The sequence below is a fragment of the Manis pentadactyla genome, chromosome 9, assembly GCF_030020395.1.
Source record: "Manis pentadactyla isolate mManPen7 chromosome 9, mManPen7.hap1, whole genome shotgun sequence".
Classification (NCBI taxonomy): domain Eukaryota; kingdom Metazoa; phylum Chordata; class Mammalia; order Pholidota; family Manidae; genus Manis; species Manis pentadactyla.
The window spans coordinates 88,070,745-88,091,423 of NC_080027.1; the positions used below are offsets into that span (position 1 = coordinate 88,070,745).

At 39.5% G+C, this 20,679-nt stretch overlaps 1 protein-coding gene across 1 annotated transcript in view; it reads right to left on the reverse strand.

The window, feature by feature from the left end:
* Positions 1-20,679, reverse strand: part of AGBL2 (AGBL carboxypeptidase 2) — a 98,801-nt gene that overhangs the window by 35,195 nt on the left and 42,927 nt on the right. Inside the window, 1 exon segment of the mRNA XM_057508218.1 lies at positions 12,411-12,518. Within this exon segment, the coding sequence (XP_057364201.1) occupies positions 12,411-12,518 (108 nt within the window).

The window sequence follows — 20,679 nt, forward strand, 5'->3', positions numbered from 1 at the left end:
GTGTACGATGGTTTTGATGTATTTTTGAATTCGGTTTTCTAATATTTTGTTGAGTATTTTTGCATCTACGTTCATCATGGATATTGGTCTGTAGTTTTCTTTTTTGGTGGTGTCTTTGCCTGGTTTTGGTATTAGGGTGATGTTAGCTTCATAGAATGAGTTTGGGAGTATCCCCTCCTCCTCTATTTTTTGGAAAACTTTAAGGAGAATGGGTATTATGTCTTCCCTGTATGTCTGATAAAATTCCGAGGTAAATCCATCTGGCCCAGGGGTTTTGTTCTTTGGTAGTTTTTTGATTACCGCTTCAATTTCGTTGCTGGTAATTGGTCTGTTTAGATTTTCTGTTTCTTCCTGGGTCAATCTTGGAAGGTTATATTTTTCTAGGAAGTTGTCCATTTCTCCTAGGTTTCCCAGCTTGTTAGCATATAGGTTTTCATAGTATTCTCCAATAATTCTTTGCATTTCCGTGGGGTCCGTCGTGATTTTTCCTTTCTCGTTTCTGATACTGTTGATTTGTGTTGACTCTCTTTTCTTCTTAATAAGTCTGGCTAGAGGCTTATCTATTTTGTTTATTTTCTCGAAGAACCAGCTCTTGGTTTCATTGATTTTTGCTATTGTTTTATTCTTCTCAATTTTATTTATTTCTTCTCTGATCTTTATTATGTCCCTCCTTCTGCTGACCTTAGGCCTCATCTGTTCTTCTTTTTCCAATTTCGATAATTGTGACATTAGACCATTCATTTGGGATTGCTCTTCCTTTTTTAAATATGCTTGGAGTGCTATATACTTTCCTCTTAAGGCTGCTTTTGCTGTGTCCCACAGAAGTTGGGGCTTAGTGTTGTTGTTGTCATTTGTTTCCATATATTGCTGGATCTCCATTTTGATTTGGTCATTGATCCATTGATTATTTAGGAGCGTGTTGTTAAGCCTCCATGTGTTTGTGAGCCTCTTTGCTTTCTTTGTACAGTTTATTTCTAGTTTTATGCCTTTGTGGTCTGAAAAGTTGGTTGGTAGGATTTCAATCTTTTGGAATTTTCTGAGGCTCTTTTTGTGGCCTAGTATGTGGTCTATTCTGGAGAATGTTCCATGTGCACTTGAGAAGAATGTATATCCCGCTGCTTTTGGAAGTAGAGTTCTATAGATGTCTATTAGGTCCATCTGCTCTACTGTGTTGTTCAGTGCTTCCGTGTCCTTACTTAGTATCTGCCCAGTGGATCTATCCTTTGGGGTGAGTGGTGTGTTGAAGTCTCCTAGAATGAATGCATTGCGGTCTATTTCCCCCTTTAGTTCTGTTAGTATTTGTTTCACATATGCTGGTGCTCCTGTGTTGGGTGCATATATATTTAGAATGGTTATATCCTCTTGTTGGGCTGAGCCCTTTATCGTTATGTAGTGTCCTTCTTTATCTCTTGTTACTTTCTTTGTTTTGAAGTCTATTTTGTCTGATATTAGTACTGCAATCCCTGCTTTTTTATCCATTCTGTTACTCTGTGTCTTTTGATTGGTGCATTCAACCCATTAACATTTAGGGTGACTATTGAAAGATATGTACTTATTGCCATTGCAGGCTTTAAATTTGTGGTTACCAAAGGTTCAAGGTTAGCCTCTTTAGTATCTTACTGCCTAACTTAGCTCACTTATTGAGCTTTTATATACACTGTCTGGAGATTCTTTTCTTTTCTCCCTTCTTCTTCCTCCTCCTCGATTCTTCATATGTTGGGTGTTTTGTGCTGTGCTCTTTCTAGGAGTGCTCCCATCTAGAGCAGTCCCTGTAAGATGTTCTGTAGAGGTGGTTTGTGGAAAGCAAATTCCCTCAGCTTTTGTTTGTCTGGGAATTGTTTAATCCCACCATCATATTTGAATGATAGTCGTGCTGGATACAGTATCCTTGGTTCAAGGCCCTTCTGTTTCATTGTATTAAATATATCATGCCATTCTCTTCTGGCCTGTAGGGTTTCTGTTGAGAAATCTGACGTTAGCCTGATGGGTTTCCCTTTATAGGTGACCTTTTTCTCTCTAGCTGCCTTTAACACTCTTTCCTTGTCCTTGTTCTTTGCCATTTTAATTATTATGTGTCTTGGTGTTGCCCTTCTTGGATCCTTTCTGTTGGGGGTTCTGTGTATTTCCGTGGTCTGTTCGATTACTTCCTCCCCCAGTGTGGGGAAGTTTTCAGCAATTATTTCTTCTAAGATACTTTCCATCTCTTTTCCTCTCTCTTCTTCTTCTGGGACCCCTATAATACGGATATTGTTCCTTTTGGATTGGTCACACAGTTCTCTTAATATTGTTTCATTCCTGGAGATCCTTTTGTCTCTCTCTATGTCAGCTTCTATGCGTTCCTGTTCTCTGATTTCAATTCCATCAATGGCCTCTTGCATTCTATCCATTCTGCTTATAAACCCTTCCAGAGTTTGTTTCATTTCTGCGATCTCCTTTCTGGCATCTGTGATCTCCTTCCGGACTTCATCCCATTTCTCTTGCGTATTTCTCTGCATCTCTGTCAGCATGTTTATGATTCTTATTTTGAATTCTTTTTCATGGAGACTGGTTAGTTCTGTCTCCTTCTCTGGTGTTGTCTCTGTGATCTTTGTCTGCCTGTAGCTTTGCCTTTTCATGGTGATAGAAATAGTCTGCAGAACTGGGACGAGTGACGGCTGGAAGGACTTCCTTTCTTGTTGGTTTGTGGCCCTCCTCTCCTGGGAGAACAGCGACCTCTAGTGGCTTGTGCTGCGCAGCTGCGTGCAGACAGGGTTTCTGCTTCCTGCCCGGCTGCTATGGAGTTAATCTCCGCTGTTGCTGTGGGCGTGGCCTGGCTCGGGCAGCTACTCCAAAATGGTGGAGTCGCGTTGGAGCAGGAGCTGCTGGGAGGCTATTTATCTATGTAAGGGGCCTCCCTGCTCCCTGCAGCCCAGGGGTTAGGGTGCCCAGAGATCCCCGGATTCCCTACCTCTGGATTAAGTGACCCACCCTGCCCCTTTAAGACTTCCAAAAAGCACCCGCCAAAACAAAACAACGCCCACCAAAACAAAAAAAGAAAAAAAAATTTTTTTAATTAAAAAAAAAAAAAAAAAGTTGGTCGTTCGTTTTTCTTTATTCTCCGGTGCCAGCCTCAGGCCTCTGGTCACCGGTCTTTCTGCCCTGTTTCCCTAGTATTGGGGTCCCTATCCCTTTAAGACTTCCAAAAAGCGCTCGCCAAAACAAAACAGCAAAAAAGCAAAAAAAAAATGGTCGCGCGCTTTTCTTATGTCCTCTGTCGCCCAGCCTCCAGTGCCTGCTCACTGTTCTTGGTGCCCTGTTTTCCTAGTATCGAGCGCCCTGCACTCTGGCCCGGATGGCTGGGGCTGGGTGTTCGGCAGTCCTGGGCTCCGTCTCCCTCCCACTCTGCCTGCTCTTCTCCCGCCGGGAGCTTGGGGGAGGGGCGCTCGGCTCCCGCGGGGCCGGGGCTTGTATCTTACCCCCTTCGCGAGGCGCTGAGTTCTCTCAGGTGCGGATGTGGTCTGGATATTGTCCTGTGTCCTCTGGTCTTTATTCTAGGAAGGGTTGTCTTTGTTATATTTTCATAGATATATGTTGTTTTTGGAGGAGATTTCTGCTGCTCTACTCACGCCGCCATCTTCCGCCCCTCTCTCTTGATTTTCATTCTTAATTATTTCCTTCCTTTTTCTTTTTGGACTTAATTTGCTCTTATTTTTCTAATTGTTTACTGTGATAGTTTAGGAAATTGTTTCAAGATCCTTCTTCCTTACAAATATGTGCATTTTAAGGCCATAAATTTACCTTGTTGTGCATTAGCTGCATCTCACAAATTTTGATATGTTGTTTTATTTTCACTCAGTTCACAATATTTTTGAATTCTCCTTATGATTTCTTTAATGCACTGGTTACTTAGAAATGCGTTAATCAACTTCCAAATATTTGTAGGTTTCCCAGATGTTATTCTGTTGTTGATTTCTAATTTAATTTTGTTGTGGTCAAAGAATACATTTTGTATGACTTCACTCCTTTTAAATGTGTTAAGACTTGCATTACAACCTAGCATAAGGGGTATCCTGGGGAATTTTCCATGTGTCCTTGAAAAAAAAATGTGTATTTTATTGATGTTGTTGGGTATGGTGTTCTGCATATTTTTATAAAAGACATGGATTCTATCTCTAGGAAGCCTGCAAATTAATGCAGGATACTACACAGTAAACAACAGTCATATGCACATACTACTCACGAAGTACATGCAGGAAGTGGGGAAAAAAAACCAAGTTTCCTAAAGATCCAACATCTGATTTCAGGAAGGGAATAAAGGAAGAAGCTACAAAGTGGACATAAGAAATACACATAACTTAAGAAAAAGATACTGTCATTTAAAAAAATATTAAAATTTTAAAGCTGATTGGCCATGAATAGTAGGGCTCCCACTCATGTTGGTCTGAAAAAGATGGTTTATCAATAAACTATGGATTTTTTAATATGATGTTTTTTCTTAAGGTACTATTGATATAACTCTTATGAAGGTTTCACATGAAAAACAATGTGGTTACTAGTCACCCATGTTATCAAGTCCCCCTCCCATACCCCATTGTAGTCACTGTCCATCAGTGTAGTAAGATGCCACAGGGTCACTACTTCCCTACTCCGTGGTACACTGTCTTCCCCATGATCCCCCTCACACCATATGTACTAATCATAATACCCCTCAATCCCCTTCTCCCTCCCTCCCCACCCGCCCTCCCACACGCCTCCCCTTTGGATTATTTGTTCCAGTTCATTGAAGAATGTTGCTGGTAGTTTCATAGGGATTGCATCAAATCTGTATATTGCTTTGGGCAGGATGGCCATTTTGACGATATTAATTCTTCCTAGCCATGAGCATGGGATGCGTTTCCATCTGTTAGTGTCCCCTTTAATTTCTTTTAAGAGTGACTTGTAGTTTTCAGAATATAAGTCTTTCACTTCTTTGGTTAGGTTTATTCCTAGGTATTTTATTTTTTTTGATGCAATTGTGAATGGAGTTGTTTTCCTGATTTCTCTTTCTGTTGGTTCATTGTTGGTATATAGGAAAGCCACAGATTTCTGTGTGTTGATTTTGTATCCTGCAACTTTGCTGTATTCCGATATCAGTTCTAGTAGTTTTGGGGTGGAGTCTTTAGGGTTTTTTATGTACAGTATCATGTCATCTGCAAATAGTGACAGTTTGACTTCTTCTTTGCCAATCTGGATTCCTTGTATTTTTTTGTTTTGTCTGATTGCCGTGGCTAGGACCTCTAGTACAATGTTAAATAACAGTGGGGAGAGTGGGCATCCCTGTCTAGTTCCCGATCTCAGCGGAAATGCTTTCAGCTTCTCGCTATTCAATATAATGTTGGCTGTGGGTTTATCATAGATGGCCTTTATTATGTTGAGGTACTTGCCCTCTATTCCCATTTTGCTGAGAGTTTTTATCATGAATGGATGTTGAACTTTGTCAAATGCTTTTTCAGCATCTATGGAGATGATCATGTGGTTTTTGTCTTTCTTTTTGTTGATGTGGTGGATGATATTGATGGACTTTCGAATGTTGTGCCATCCTTGCATCCCTGGGATGAATCCCACTTGGTCATGGTGTACGATGGTTTTGATGTATTTTTGAATTCGGTTTGCTAAAATTTTGTTGAGTATTTTTGCGTCTACGTTCATCAGGGATATTGGTCTGTAGTTTTCTTTTTTGGTGGTGTCTTTGCCTGGTTTTGGTATTAGGGTGATGTTAGCTTCATAGAATGAGTTTGGGAGTATCCCCTCCTCTTCTATTTCTTGGAAAACTTTAAGGAGAATGGGTATTATGTCTTCCCTGTATGTCTGATAAAATTCCGAGGTAAATCCATCTGGCCCGGGGGTTTTGTTCTTTGGTAGTTTTTTGATTACCGCTTCAATTTCGTTGCTGGTAATTGGTCTGTTTAGATTTTCTGTTTCTTTTTGGGTCAGTTTTGGAAGGTTGTATTTTTCTAGGAAGTTGTCCATTTCTCCTAGGTTTCCCAGCTTGTTAGCATATAGGTTTTCATAGTAGTCTCTAATAATTCTTTGTATTTCTGCGGGATCTGTTGTGATTTTTCCTTTCTCATTTCTGATACTGTTGATTTGTGTTGACTCTCTTTTCCTCTTAATAAGTCTGGCTAGAGGCTTATCTATTTTGTTTATTTTCTCGAAGAACCAGCTCTTGGTTTCATTGATTTTTGCTATTGTTTTATTCTTCTCAATTTTATTTATTTCTTCTCTGATCTTTATTATGTCCCTCCTTCTGCTGACCTTAGGCCTCATTTGTTCTTCTTTTTCCAATTTTGATAGTTGTGACATTAGACCGTTCATTTGGGATTGCTCTTCCTTTTTTAAATATGCTTGGAGTGCTATATACTTTCCTCATAAGACTGCTTTTGCTGCGTCCCACAGAAGTTGGGGCTTAGTGTTGTTGTTGTCATTTGTTTCCATATATTGCTGGATCTCCATTTTGATTTGGTCATTGATCCATTGATTATTTAGGAGCGTGTTGTTTAGCCTCCATGTGTTTGTGAGCCTTTTTGCTTTCTTTGAATAGTTTATTTCTAGTTTAATGCCTTTGTGGTCTGAAAAGTTGGTTGGTAGGATTTCAATCTTTTGGAATTTACTGAGGCTCTTTTTGTGTCCTAGTATGTGGTCTATTCTGGAGAATGTTCCATGTGCACTTGAGAAGAACGTGTATCCTGTTGCTTTTGGATGTAGAGTTCTGTAGATGTCTATTAGGTCCATCTGTTCTAGTGTGTTGTTCAGTGCCTCTGTGTCCTTAATTATTTTCTGTCTGGTGGATCTGTCCTTTGGAGTGAGTGGTGTGTTGAAGTCTCCTAGAATGAATGCATTGCATTCTATTTCCTCCTTTAGTTCTGTTAATATTTGTTTCAGGTATGTTGGTGCTCCTGTATTGGGTGCATATATATTTATAATGGTTATATCCTCTTGATGGACTGAGCCCTTTATCATTATGTAATGTCCTTCTTTGTCTTTTGTTACTTTCTTTATTTTGAAGTCTGTTTTGTCTGATACCAGAATTGCAACACCTGCTTTCTTCTCTCTGTTGTTTGCTTGAAATATCTTTTTCCATCCCTTGACTTTAAGTCTGTGCGCGTCTTTGGGTTTGAGGTGAGTCTCTTGTAACCAGCATATGGATGGATCTTGCTTTTTTATCCATTCTATTACTCTGTGTCTTTTGATTGGTGCATTCAGTCCATTTACATTTAGGGTGATTATTGAAAGGTATGAATTTATTGCCATTGCAGGCTTTAAGTTTGTGGTTACCAAAGGTTTAGGGTTAGCTTCTTTACTGTCTTACTGTCTAACTTAACTCACTTGTTGAGCTATTATAAACACAATCTGATGATTCTTTATTTCTCTCCCTTCCTATTCCTCCTCCTCCCTTCTTCATATGTTGGGTGTTTTGTTGTGTGCTCTTTTTAGGAGTGCTCCCATCTAGAGCAGTTCCTGTAGGATGCCCTGTAGAGGTGGTTTGTGGGAGGCAAATTCCCTCAACTTTTGCTTGTCTGGGAATTGTTTAATCCCTCCTTCATATTTAAATGATATTCGTGCTGGATACAGTAGTCTTGGTTCGAGGCCCTTCTGTTTCATTGCATTAAGTATATCATGCCATTCTCTTCTGGCCTGTAGGGTTTCTGTTGAGAAGTCTGATGATAGCCTGGTGGGTTTTCCTTTGTAGGTAACCTTTTTTTTCTCTCTGGCTGCTTGTAATACTTTGTCCTTGTCTTTGATCTTTGCCATGTTAATTATTATGTGTCTTGGTGTTGCCCTCCTTGGATCCCTTGTCATGGGAGTTCTGTGTACCTCTGTGGTCTGAGAGGCCATTTCTTCCCCTAGTTTGGGGAAATTTTCAGCAATTATTTCTTCAAAGACATTTTCTATCCCCTTTTCTCTCTCTACTTCTTCTTGAATGCCTATGATTCTTATATTATTCCTTTTAAATTGATCACTCAGCTCTCTTAAAATTCTTTCATTCCTGGAGATCCTTTTATCTCTCTCTGCATCAGCTTCTCTGCATTCCTGTTCTCTGTTTTCTAGTCCATTAATGGTCTCTTGCATCTCGTCCATTCTGTTTTGAAGTCCTTCCAGAGCTTTTTTTATTTCTGAATTCTCCTTCCTTAGTTCTTGCATATTTCTCTGCAAGTCCATCAGCATGGTTATGACTTTTGTTTTGAATTCTTTTTCAGGTAGACTGGTTAAATCTATCTCCCCAGATTCCTTCTCAGGGGAAGATGTAGCAGATGCTGAAGCTGTCTGGGTTAATCTTGTCTGGATCATATTTTTTTGCCTTTTCATGTTGACAGGTGCTATTGACTGTCAGCTGGGAGGGCCAAAATTTTCACTTGCTACTGGCCTTTCTTTACTGGGGCAACTGCGACCCCTAGTGGCTTGTGTTGGGTAATTGCATGTAGACTGGGTCTTTGTGTCTTGCCTGGCCGGAAGGGAGAAATTTCCCTTTCTGTGGGCGGAATTTGTCTCAGGCTGCTTCTCTGCTTTCGCAGCGCCCGGTGGGGTAATGGATGGGGGGGCTGCTTGACTGTTTGCCTCCGTGAGGGGTCTCAGAGCTGTTGCCCAGGGGGTTAGTGCACCCGGTTTTCCCTGTAATTTCCAGCTGCTGTACTGTGACCTGGGTTGTTTCCGTCAAGCTGTTAAGTCCCTGTCCCTTTAAGATTTTCAAAAAGCCCCCGCTTTTCTTTGTCACAGGGGCATCAGCTTCAGCACCCGCTCAGAGGTCTTACTCCCTGTTCCCCCAGTATCCAGGGCCCCCTGGGCATGTACTGTGTCTGCGCTCTGGCCCGGATGGCTGGGGCTGGGTGTTCGGCAGTCCTGGGCTCCGTCTCCCTCCCGCTCTGCCTATTCTTCTCCCGCCGGGAGCTGGGGCGAGGGGCGCTCGGGTCCTGCAGGGCCGGGGCTTGTATCTTACCCCTTTCACCAGTCGCTGGGTTCTCGCTGGTGTAGCTGCAGTCTGGCCACTGTCCTGCGTCTTCTGGTCTCTCTTTTAGGGCTAGTTGTGTTTGTTGTATTTTCAAAAGTATATATGTTTTTGGGAGGAGATTCCCACTGTCCTACTCACGCCGCCATGTTGGCTCCGCCTCTCTCCCCTTTGGTAACTGCTAGTCCCTTCTTGGAGTCTGTGAGTCTGCTGCTGTTTTGCTCCTTCAGTTATGCTTTGTTTTTCTATTCCACGAATGCGGGAAATCATTTGGTACTTGTCTTTATCTGCCTGGCTTATTTCACTGAGCGTAATACCCTCCAGCTCCATCCATGTGGCTGCAAGTGGTAGGATTTGTTTCTTTCTTATGGCTGAATAGTATTCCATTATGTACATGTACCACTTCTTCTTTATCTATTCATCTAACTGATGGACACTTAGGTTGCTTCCATTTCTTGGCTATTGTAAACAGTGTTGTGATAAACACAGGGGAGCATATGCCTTTTCAAAACTGGGATCCTACATTCTTAGGGTAAATTCCTAGGAGTGGAATTCCTGGGTCAAAAGGTTATTTCTATTTTTAGTGTTTTGAGAAACCTCCATACTGTTTCCCACAATGGTTGAACTAGGTTACATTCCCACCAGCAGTGCAGGGACATTCCCCTTTCTCCACATCCTCGCCAACATTTGTTGTTCCTATTCTTTTCTATGTTGGCCATCGTAACTGGCATGAGGTGATATCTCATTGTGGTTTTAATTTGCATTTCCCTGATAATTAGCGATGTGGAACATCTTTACATATACCTGTTGGCCATCTGAATTTCTTCTTTGGGGAATGGTCTGTTCATATCCTCCACCCATTTTTTAATTGGGTTATTTGCTTTTTGGGTGTTGAGGTGTATGAGTTCTTTCTATATTTTGGATGTTAACCCCTTGTCAGATATGTCATTTACAAATATATTCTCCCATACTGTAGGATGCCTTTTTGTTCTGTTGATGGTGTACTTTGCCACACAGAAAATTTTTAGTTTGATGTAGTCCCTTTTGTTCTTTTTTGCCTTTGTTTTCCTTGCTCGAGGAGATGTGTTCAGGAAGAGGTTGCTCATGTTTATATTCAGGAGATGTTTGCCTATGTTGTCTTTTAAAGAGTTTTATGGTTTCATGACTTACATTCAGGTCTTTGGTCCATTTCAAGTTTACCTTTGTACATGCAGTGAAACAATAATCCAGTTTCATTCTCTTGCATGTAACTGTCCAGTTTTGCCAAAACCAGTTGTTGAAGAGGCTGTCATTTCCCCATTTTATATCCATTGCTCCTTTATCCCATATTAATTGACCATATATGGTTGGGTTTATATCAGGGCTCTCTAGTCTGTTCCATTGTCTATGGGTCTGTTCTTGTACCAGTACCAAATTGTCTTGATTACTTTGTGGCTTTGTAGTACAGTTTGAAGTCAGGGAGCATAATTCCCTCTGCTTTATTCTTCCTTCTCAGGATTGCTTGGCTATTTGGGGTCTTTTGTGGTTCCATATGAATTTTAGAACTATTTTCTCTAGTACGTTGAAGAATGCTGTTGGTATTTTGATAGGGATTGCATTGAATCTGTGGATTGCTTTAGGCAGGATAGCCATTTTAACAAGATTAATTCTTCCTATCCATGAGCATGGGATGTTTCCATTTATTAGTATTTTCTTTAATTTCTCTCATGTGTATCTTGTAGTTTTCAGAGTATAGCTCTTTCACTTCCTTGGTTAGGTTTATTCCTAGGTATTTTATTCTTTTTGATGCAATTGTGAATGGAATTGTTTTTCTGATTTCACTTTCTGCTAGTTCACCATTCGTGTATAGGAATGCAACAGATTTCTGTGCATTAATTTTGTATCCTGCAACTGAATTTGCTGAATTCAGATACTAGTTCTAGTAGTTGTGGAGTGGATTCTTTAGGGTTTTTTATGTACAATATCATGTTATCTGCAGAGAGTGACAGTTTAACTTCTTCCTTACCAATCTGAATGCCCTTTATTTCTTTGTGTTGTCTAATTGCTGTGGTGAGGACCTCCAGAACTATGTTGAATAAAAGTGGGGAGAGTGGGCATCCTTGTCTTATTCCTGATCTTAAAGGAAAAGCTTTCAGCTTCTTGTTGTTAAGTATAATGTTGGCTGTGGGTTTGTCATATATGGCCTTTATTATGTTGAGGTTCTTGCCCTCTATACCCATTTTGTTGAGAGTTTTTATCATGAAAGGAAGTTGAATTTTGTCAAATGCTTTTTCTGCATCTATGGAGATGTTGATGTGGTTTTTGTCCTTTTTGTTGATGTGGTGGATGATGTTGACAGATTTTCAAATATTGTATCATCCTTGCATCCCTGGAATAAATCCTACTTGATCATGGTGTATGATCCTCCTGATGTATTTTGAATTCAGTTTGCTAATATTTTGCTGAGTATTTTTGCATGTTTGTTTATCAGGGATATTGGTCTGTAATTTTCATTTTTGTGTTGTCTTTTCCTGGTTTTGGTATTAGAATGATGCTGGCCTCATAGAATGAGTTTGGAATTATTCCCTCCTCTTCTACTTTTTGGAAAACTTTAAGGAGGATGGATATTTGGTTTTCACTAAATGTTTGATAAAATTTGGCTGTGAAGACATCTGGTCCAGGCATTTTGTTCTTAGGTAGTTTTTTGATTATCAATTCAATTTCGTTGCTGGTAATTGGTCCGTTTAGATTTTCTGTTTCTTTCTTGGGTCAGCCTTGGAAGGTTGTATTTTTCTAGAAAGTTGTCCATTTCTTCTAGGTTATCCAGTTTGTTAGCATATAATTTTTCATAGTATTCTCTAATAATTCTTTGTATTTCTGTGGTGTTTGTGGTGATTTTTCCTTTCTCATTTCCGATTCTCTTTATGTGTGCAGACTCTTTTTTCTTTATAAGTATGGCTAGGGGCTTATCTACTTTATTTTATCACAGAACCAGCTCCAGCTTTCACTGATTCTTTCTATTGTTTTATTTTTCTCGATTTTATTTATTTCTGCTCTAATCTTTATTATGTCCCTCCTTCTATTGCCTTTGGGCCTCATTTGTTCTTCTTTTTCTAGTTTTGTTAATTGTGAGTTTAGACTGTTCATATGGGATTGTTATTGTTCCCTGAGGTAGGCCTGTATTGCGGTATACTTCCCTCTTAGCACAGCCTTTGCTGTGTCCCACAGATTTTGCATTGTTGAATTAATTGTTGTAATTTGTCTCCATATATTGCTTGATCTCTGTTTTTATTTGGTCATTGATCCATTGATTATTTAGGAGAATGTTGTTAAGCCTCTATGTGTTTTTGGGATATTTCATTTTCTTTGCTAAACTATGGATTTTTAAAAAATCACTTCTATTACAGGAAATACACTTACTATAATTTTGTGATGATTAATCACTCACTGTTCAGTATAATGATCATACCTGAATCTAACTGATAGACTACTGTGCCTTTTTCCTCTCCAACAATTTCTGGTACCTTTTCATTTCCTGTAGGTTGATAGAAATATTCAGGTTGAGGTGGAACCCACTCTGAAAGAAGACATTAAAAAGGTATAAAATAAGGAATAATATAAAGGGTACTTTTTATCAGAATATAAAATCATAATAATAACTATTCAAATAGCTACTTTAGGTCAATCAAACCAAATTTCCACCATTCCCAGTTTTTTTGTAAATTAACTCTGTCATGCTTCATTCTATAGAGACTATGAAGAGACTTAACAAAAAGCATATGCAACAGAAGTACAAACTTTAAATAGAAACTTAAAAATAAGTCAGAAAAGTCAATATAGTGGCTGTTAAAAACTTCAAAATTTGGCCCTGAGTTCCTTTTAAAGTCAGGAGAATATGATAGCTACACATTTTTTTATTACTATAGAGGAACAAGTACATCTGTTGTTTCAGAGTAAATAAACTTTTTCATTAACATTCAATTCTAAAAGATTTCTCACATAGGACTTGAACAACTTCTCAGTATCTTTTCAATCACAATAATTGTCAATGAATGCTAAGGGAATTTAAAGACACAAGTCAAATTCAATAATATATTACATCTGCAAATCAGTCAATGTATTAACAATCATCATATTAACAAAATGTAGGATAAAAATCTTATCATCACAATAGATGTAGAAAAAGCATTTGACAAAATTCAATAACATTTATGATAAAGACTCAAGAAAGTGAGTACAGAGGGAATGTACCTCAACATAATAAAGGGTATATATGACAATCACACAACTAATATCATTTTAAATAGTGAAAAGCTGAAAGCTGAAAGCTTTTCCTCTTAGATCAGGAACAAATCAAGGATGTCCTATTTTGCCACTTTTATTCAACATAGTATTGGAAGTCCTAGCCCGAGCAATTGAGCAAGAAAAAGAAATAAAAGGCACCTAAATTGGAAAGGAGGAAATAAAACTGTCCTGTTTGCAGATGATATACTATATATAGAAAAACCTAAATACTCTATTGAAAACTATTAGAACTAATAAGTTAATTAAGTAAAGTTGCAGGATACAAAAACTGATTCATCAAAATATGTTCTATCTCTAAACACTAATAATTAACTATGAGAAAGAAAATTAAGGAAACAATCCCATTTACAATTTCATTAAAAATAATAAAATACCTAGAAATAAATTTAACCAATGAGGTGAAAGACCTGTATATTGAAAAGTACAAGACATTAGTGAAAGAAATTGAAGAAAACAAGAACAAATAAATGGAAAGATTCTCTGTGTTCATAGATTGGAAGAATATTGATAAAATGTCCATTTATCCAAAACAATGGATTCAAGGCAATCCCTCTTAAAATTCCAATGGCAATTTTCAAAGAAATAGAACAAACAACCCTAAAATTTGTATGGAACCATAAAAGACCCTGAATAGCCAAAGTAATCTTGAGAAAGAGAACAAAGCTTGAATCATCACACTCCCTGATTTCAAACGATATTACAAAGCTAGAATAATTAAGACAGTATGTTATTGGCATAAAAGCAGACTCATAGGTCACTGGAACAGAAGAGAGCAGCCCAGAAATAAACCCACACATACATGGGCCAATTATTTTATGACAAAAGAACAGAGAATATACAATGGGAAAAGGACAGTGTCTTCAATAAATGGTGTTGGGAAAATTGGACAGCAATATGCAAAAGAACAAAACGGGACCATTATCTTACTCCATACACAAAAATTAACTCAGTATGGATTAAAGACTTGAACGTAAGTTTTGAAACCATAAAACTCCTAGAAGAAAACATATGCAGTAAGCTCCTTGACATAGTCATTTGAAATGTGACACCAAAAGCAAAAGCAACAAAAGCAAAAATAAGTAAGTGGGACTACACCCAACTAAAGACATTCTGCATAGCAAAGGAAACCATCAAGAAAATGAAAAGGCAACCTACTGAATGGGAGAATTATTTGCAAATCATATATCTGATAAGAGGTTAATATCTAAAAACATAAAAATCTCTCACAACTCAATACAAAAAAACAAACGATCCAATTAAAAAATTGACAGATCTGAATAGACATTTTTCCAAAGTAGACATACAGATGGCCAACAGACACATGAAAATATGTTCAAAATCATTAATCATCAGGGAATGCAAATTGAAACAATGAGATATCACCCCATGCCAGTTAGAATAGCTATTATCAAAAAGACTAGAAATAACAACTGTTGGCAAGAATGTAGAGAAAAGAGAACCCTTGTGCACTGTTGGTGGGAGTGTAAATTGTTGTATCCACTATGGAAAACAGTAGGGAGATTTCTCAAAAATTAAAAACAGAACTACCACATGATTCAGAAATTTTACTTTTGGGCATTTATTTGAAGAAAACAAAAACAATAACTCAAAAAAACACATGCACCCCCATGTTCATAGCATTCTTAACAACATCCAAGATCTGGAAACAACCCCAGTACCCACTGATAGATGAATGGATAAAGAAATTGACACACACACACAGCAATATTACTCAGGTATAAAAAAGAGAGTAAAATCTTGCCATTTGTGACAAGGATGGAACTCAATGGCATTATGCTAAGTGAAATAGGTCAGACAAAGAAAGACAAATAGTGTATGATTTCTCTTATATGTGTAATCTGAAAAAAAATACAAATTAAGCTCATAGATACAAAGAATAGATTGGTGGTTGCCAGAGTTGCGGGTAACAGAAATGGGTGAACTGTTTTTGTTTTTATTGTAAATAAAGTTGAATTTTAAAAGAATAACAATCTCCAAGTCATACAGCTAATAAATGGTAAATCTGGTCCAAAACATTTCAAAGTCTGTGCTCTTAAAATTGCTCTTCTTAACTGCTTCTATTATCTTTTGGTTGACTGAGCTTAAAAAAAAAGTACACAACTCAGTAAAAGACAAGGCTAATTTATTTTCTTTAAGGTGATAGGGAGTGATGAGGCCAACAATTTGGTTTAAACAATAAGGTGCTTGTTATTACATTTTCTTAAAATTTTTAGAATCTCAAATATTTAAATTTTAAATTAAAAACAAATTTTTTTAAAGATCTAGTGGTTTAGTGGATTACCACTACAATAACATGTTACTAAACTTCAGTTTCCAACTGTTTTTTCCTGTATTGGAACTGAGTTCAAAGTCATCATAGGAATTCTGTCTTACTGTAGTTTATATAGGGATAGCAATATGCTATTGTCTGGGCAGGACTATTTGGACTTTTATTTAAAAGTTACACAGGGTGGGATTACAGATGGCGGTGTGAGAGGTGAGACAGAAACCTCCTCCCAAAGCCACATATAATATGAAAATATAACAAATACATCAAATCCTGGAAAGGCAACAGGAAAGAAGGCTGAGGCAGACTGTCTACACTTGGGGAAACCAGCAGACCTCGAGGAAAAGGGCAACATATCAAAGCCATAACCTGGAGGGACCCAAGCCCTTCCTCCACCCCAGCTCACTGGTGGGAAAAAGAGAAATGGAGCAGGGAGGGGGTAGAGGCCTAGGACTGCTGAATACCCAGCCCTGGAGATCTTCTCTGGGAGCATGAACCTACATTAAATGGTGCTCTGAAGATCAGTGGGGTTGGAGAGCTAAGAAAGGTGGAATACTTGGATGGACAGAGATTCCAGCCACTTGTGGAAAACAAGAATCCACATCCAGCCTCTCTGGGATAAAAGAAAGGCCGACAGAGAGACTTCTTAAGAGCAAGAGGGCTGCTGAAGGGGCAAGGATTGCACAGAGCTTGCTGCTCAGGAGAAAGGAAAGGGGGACAAAATTGTCTGAAGGCACTCTGCCCAGCAGGTTGGGAACTTTTAGGAATTTCAGGTGCTCCATCCTCCTGGCTGGCTACACAGCTCAAAAGTCCTCCACCATGATATGCAGCCTGCTGCACCTTCCTCCCAGCCGGCACCAGCTCACAAACTGGCTGCCCCTGCCATTGTGCCAGGCCAGCCAGAGGGCAGCCCTGCCTACAGCAGCTACAACTGCAAAGCCTAGAGGCTTCTCCCTGCATGCTTGGCCCACAGGCCCTGGCAGTGGAGATAGTCACTGAAGCTGGGAAGCAGGAAAAGCCTCTTTCCTCTTTCCTCCCAACAGGCACCAGCGCCACTCCACTGCAACACCCACCATCGCTCCAGGTGTCCCACAAACACCAGAAAGAGGACCAACTGAAACTGAACTCATCAATCATCCTGGAAAGAGATTTCAAAATAAAAATCATAAACATGCTCATGGAACTACAGAAAAATATTCAAGAACTCAGGGAGGAATTCAGGAATGAGTTACAAACGTTCAAGAAAATAGTATCTGAAATGAAACCTATAATGGGGGATTTAAAAGCAGATTAGATGAAGTAGAGGAGAGAGTAAATGAAATAGAAATTAGAAAACAGGAATATAAAACAGCTGAGGCACAGAAGAAAAAAGGATCTCTAGGAATGAAAGAATATTGAGAGAACTGTGTGACCAATCCAAACAGAACAACATTTGCATTATAGGGGTACCAGAAGAAGAAGAGAGAGAAAAAGGGATAGAAAGTGTCTTTGAGAAAGTTATTGCTGAAAACTTCCCCAATCTGGGGAAAGAGCCTCTCAAGCAATGGAGGTGCACAGATTTCCCAACACAAGGGACCCAAGGAAGACAAAACCAAGACATATAATTGAAATGGCAAATATCAAGGATAAAGACAGTATATTCAAAGCAGCCAGAGAGAGAAAAAAGATCACATACAAACGAAAACCCATTAGGCTATCATCAGACTTCTCAACATAAACCTTACAGGGCAGAAGGGAGTGGCACAATAAATTTAATGCAATTAAACAGAAGGGCCTTGAACCAAGAATACAATACCTGGCAAGATTATCATTTAAATTTGAAGGAGGATTTAAACAATTTCTAGATAAGCAACAGCTGAGAGAATTTACCTCCCACAAACCATCTCTACAGTGTATTTTAGAGGGTCTGCTATAGATAGAAGTGTTCCTAAGGCTAAGTAGCTATCACCAGAAGAAATAAAACCATAGTAAAAAAAAGTAGACCAGTTAATTACTAAGCAGAGCAAAATCAAATCAACCACCCCCAAAGTCAGTCAAGGGATAGACAAAGAGCACAGAATATGATACCTAATATGTAAGGAATGGAGGAGGAAGGGACTCTCTTGTCCCCTCCTGGCCTGAGCCAGGAGCTCTGTCCTTTTGCCTTCTCCCTAAATAAAAGCCTCTCTGCCTTGCTCACATAAAAAAATAAAGAATGGAGGAGGAAGGAAAAGGAAGAAAAAGAACCTTTAGATTGTGTTTGTAATAGCATACTAAGTGAGTTAAATTAGATTGTTAGATAGTAAGAAAGTTACCCTTGAACCTTTGGTAACCATGAATCTGAAGCCTGCAATGGCATTAATTACATAGCTATCGATAATCACCCTAAATGTAAATGGTCTGAATGCACCAATCACAAGACAGAGTCACTGAATGGATAAAAAAACAAGACCCATCTATATGCTGCCTACAAGAGACTCACTTCAAATCCAAAACGTACACAGACTGAAAGTGAAGGGATGGAAAAAGATATTTCTGGGAAATATCTGAAGCTGGGAAGCAGGAAAAGCCTCTTTCCTAATAACTAATAGGGAGAAAAAAGCAGGAGTTGCAGTACTTGTATCAGATAAAATAGACTTCAAAACAAAGAAAGTAACAAGAGACAAAGAAGGACATTATATAATGATAAAGGGGTCAGTCCAACAAGAGGATATAACCATTATAAATATCTATGCACCCAACAGAGGAGCACCTACATATGCGAAACAAATACTGACAGAATTAAAGGGGGAAATAGAATGCAATGCATTCATTTTAGAAGACTTCAACACACCACTCACTCCAAAGGACAGATCAACCAGACAGAAAATAAGGAGACAGAGGCACTGAACAACACATTAGAACAGATGGACCTAACAGACATCTACAGAACACTCCACCCAAAAGTAGCAGGATACAAATTCTTCTCAAGTGCACAAGGAACATTTCCAAGAATAGATCATATACTAGGCCACAAAAAGAACCTCAGTAAATTCAAAAAGATTGAATTTAAATGGTCTGAATGCACCAATCACAAGACATAGAGTCACTGAATGGATAAAAAAACAAGACCCATCTCAGACCACAAAGGTATGAAACTAGAAATAAATTATGTGAAGAAAATGAAAAATCCCACAAACACATGGAGGCTTAACAACATGCTCCTAAATAATCAATGGATCAATGCCCAAATAAAAACAGAAATCAAGCAATATATGGAGATAAATGACAACAATAACTCAACAGTGTAAAATCTGTGGGACGCTGCAAAGGCTGTGCTTAGAGGGAAGAATACTGCAATACAGGCCTACCTCAGGAAAGAAGAACAATCCCATATGAACAGTCTAAACTCACAACAAAAGTAGAAAAAGAAGAACAAGACTCTCTTGTCCCCTCCTGGTGCAAGCCAGGAGCTTTTTCCTCTTATTTTATCTCTGAATAAAAAAAGCCTCTCATGCTCTCCTATTTGAGTGTTGGCAAAGTTCATTCTTCAACTCTGTGAACAAGAACCCCAGCATCATTTTGGGGGGCTCGTGCGGGATAGTTTCAGAGGTGAGTATAGGCATCTGTGCATGCCTTTTTCTTTCACTGCCCTTATGAAAGGAAGCTGTCTATGGCACACAACATTGGGAGTTCGTCAGCCACTTAAACGGGACTAGCCCAGCTGCCAATCTCAAAGTCTCGAGCAACAGGTTCCCCTGTATTCCCTAAGTGGATCCCCTGTTTCCCTTGGGAGCTGGGAAAGTCAACTGAGTGGATGCCCCTTTCAGAGGCATCTCCTTGGATGCGAGGGACTGAGGAAAGCCATGGGCAGCTGCGAGAGTCTAGGCTGAAGCTACACTTCAATGGCTTCTCAAAGGTCCGTGTGTCTGGAATCAAACCCCGACAGCCCAACTGGGTACCCATGAGGAGTGTCTTTCTGTCTCTCTGACTTCCAGCCTGCCTTTCCAAGCCCCCCTGGCTTCTAAGTGCTGCAGGGGGCATTCCTAACTCTCTTCTAACTTCATCAATTTCACAGAACCTGATGCTCACCACCACAAGGTAGGAGATATACACTTCACTCTTATTTCTGACTTAATACTGCACTTTTTTATCTCATAAAAATGTGTCTGGGCACCCGTTAGCCACTTAAAAGATGATTAGCATCAGCTACCAATCTTAAGTCTCAGGTGAAAGGTTTCCCGGTGTCTGTCACTCCTTGATCCCCCGCCTTCACATGGGAATGTCTAGGAGTGGCTGAGCTGATTTCCTACTTTTCCTATCCTAATCTGTGGACTCTGAGGCAGAGTGGACTAGTAGACAGTGCTCCCTGGCTCTTGGCTCCAGCTGACTCATCTGATGGTGCTGAGTGAATCTCCAGCTAGGCTTCTGCCTACACAAGAGTTGCAGATGACACCTGACCTTTTGTCTCACAAGTCAGATTTCTTACAGTGGGTGACTAGCAGGATAATTCCAATGTAGTGGCAGAAACTGGTGTTTAAGAGTATAGACACCCCCATAACTGTCCATGGTAGCCTATGAATTTTATCTCTGGCCTTGGAGAAAAGTTCCCCTGCTCCTTATTCAAAGCAGTCCTCTTAGGGCCTGCACCACTTTCTCCTGTGTAATGTAAATGTAGTGTAAGGGTAGTCATCCTGGGGCTAGGCATTTCCTTTTCTGCAGCCCCCAGGGAAGTGAACCAGGCTTGTGACTCTTACTGGCCACTGCTCTGGCAGCAAGAGGTCACACAGTCCCTGCATTTATTGGACAGGCAGGGGGCTCTCAAGGAATGATCCTGAGTGTACCATGCAAAGAAAATTAGCATCTAGATTAAAACTCCCAAAGGCATAAAGTAAGAGCAGACTGGTAAGGTTCCACTAAATCCAGAGCTCTAAGGTGACTCTTGCTTAGTGGGAAGGCAAGAGGAAAATCAAGGCAAGGTACAGGCCAAGCTGGTAAGGAGTGGTTAAATCCAGTAGTCCTCGCAGAGTCAGTGATTGACCACTGTCACCTAGGCTCCAATGCAAGGGGCCGCCCTCACAGAGAGAGAGGCTGATCAAGTGCTGGACACCCATCTTTCTCTTTCTCTTCCAGGTGGGAGCATCCTCTTTAAGTTTAGAGCCAGACAGGCCTCTGGCATGCATTCTGA